The 581-nt window shown below is 61.4% G+C and overlaps 1 protein-coding gene across 1 annotated transcript in view; it reads left to right on the top strand.

Moving 5' to 3' along the window:
• Positions 1 to 581, top strand: part of LOC104508559 (glycosyltransferase-like protein LARGE2) — a gene marked incomplete at its 5' end in the record, with an annotated part of 4,798 nt that overhangs the window by 365 nt on the left and 3,852 nt on the right. Inside the window, 3 exon segments of the mRNA XM_010150222.1 lie at positions 165 to 247; positions 534 to 578; positions 580 to 581. The exon segment at positions 580 to 581 is cut by the window's right edge and continues 74 nt beyond it. Of these exon segments, the coding sequence (XP_010148524.1) occupies positions 165 to 247; positions 534 to 578; positions 580 to 581 (130 nt within the window).

The following is a 581-nucleotide window of genomic DNA, read 5'->3' as shown; positions in this document are numbered from 1 at the left end:
GTCCCTGCTTCTGCGCTGGGGGACTCACACATCTCTCTGGGACTCCTTCCCCAGGGGAAGGGCTGGGTTATGGAGTCTTTCCCCATGGCAGGGCTGCAGGGAGGAGCTGACAGGTGAGGGGTGGGGTGTCCCGTCTCAAAAAGGTGCCGTTTGTCTCCGGGCAGCTCCTGCACGTTGCGATTGTGTGCGCCGGGCACAACGCGAGTCGGGATGTGGTCACCCTGGTGAAATCCATCCTCTTCCACAGGTAACGGGGAGGTGCTGTGCCAGAGGCCTGCTGGTTTGGGGTGCCCACATGAGCTGCTGCGGGGAGGGGGAGCAGTGCTGCTGCAGGAGAGGGGCTCTAGGGCCTCTCTCTACCCCCTGTGCCACTGCTTAGAGGGCCGGAGGGGGGTTTGTTTCCCCAGGTGGCTGATTTTTCTCCATCTGCCCCCTTGGCTGTTGTCCATCCTCTGGCAGGGATGGGAGAGACGGGGGCCATATCTTCTTCCTCCTGCTGTGGTGCTGAGTGCTGCTGTGTTTGCCCTTGGCAGGAAAAATCCCCTTCACTTTCCCTTCATCACGGACTCCGTTGACCACCC

This window comes from Eurypyga helias, unplaced genomic scaffold (assembly GCF_000690775.1).
Source record: "Eurypyga helias isolate BGI_N326 unplaced genomic scaffold, ASM69077v1 scaffold20374, whole genome shotgun sequence".
NCBI lineage: Eukaryota > Metazoa > Chordata > Aves > Eurypygiformes > Eurypygidae > Eurypyga > Eurypyga helias.
Note: the sequence above shows the minus strand (reverse complement) of the source record. Positions and strands in the feature narration are given on the sequence as shown.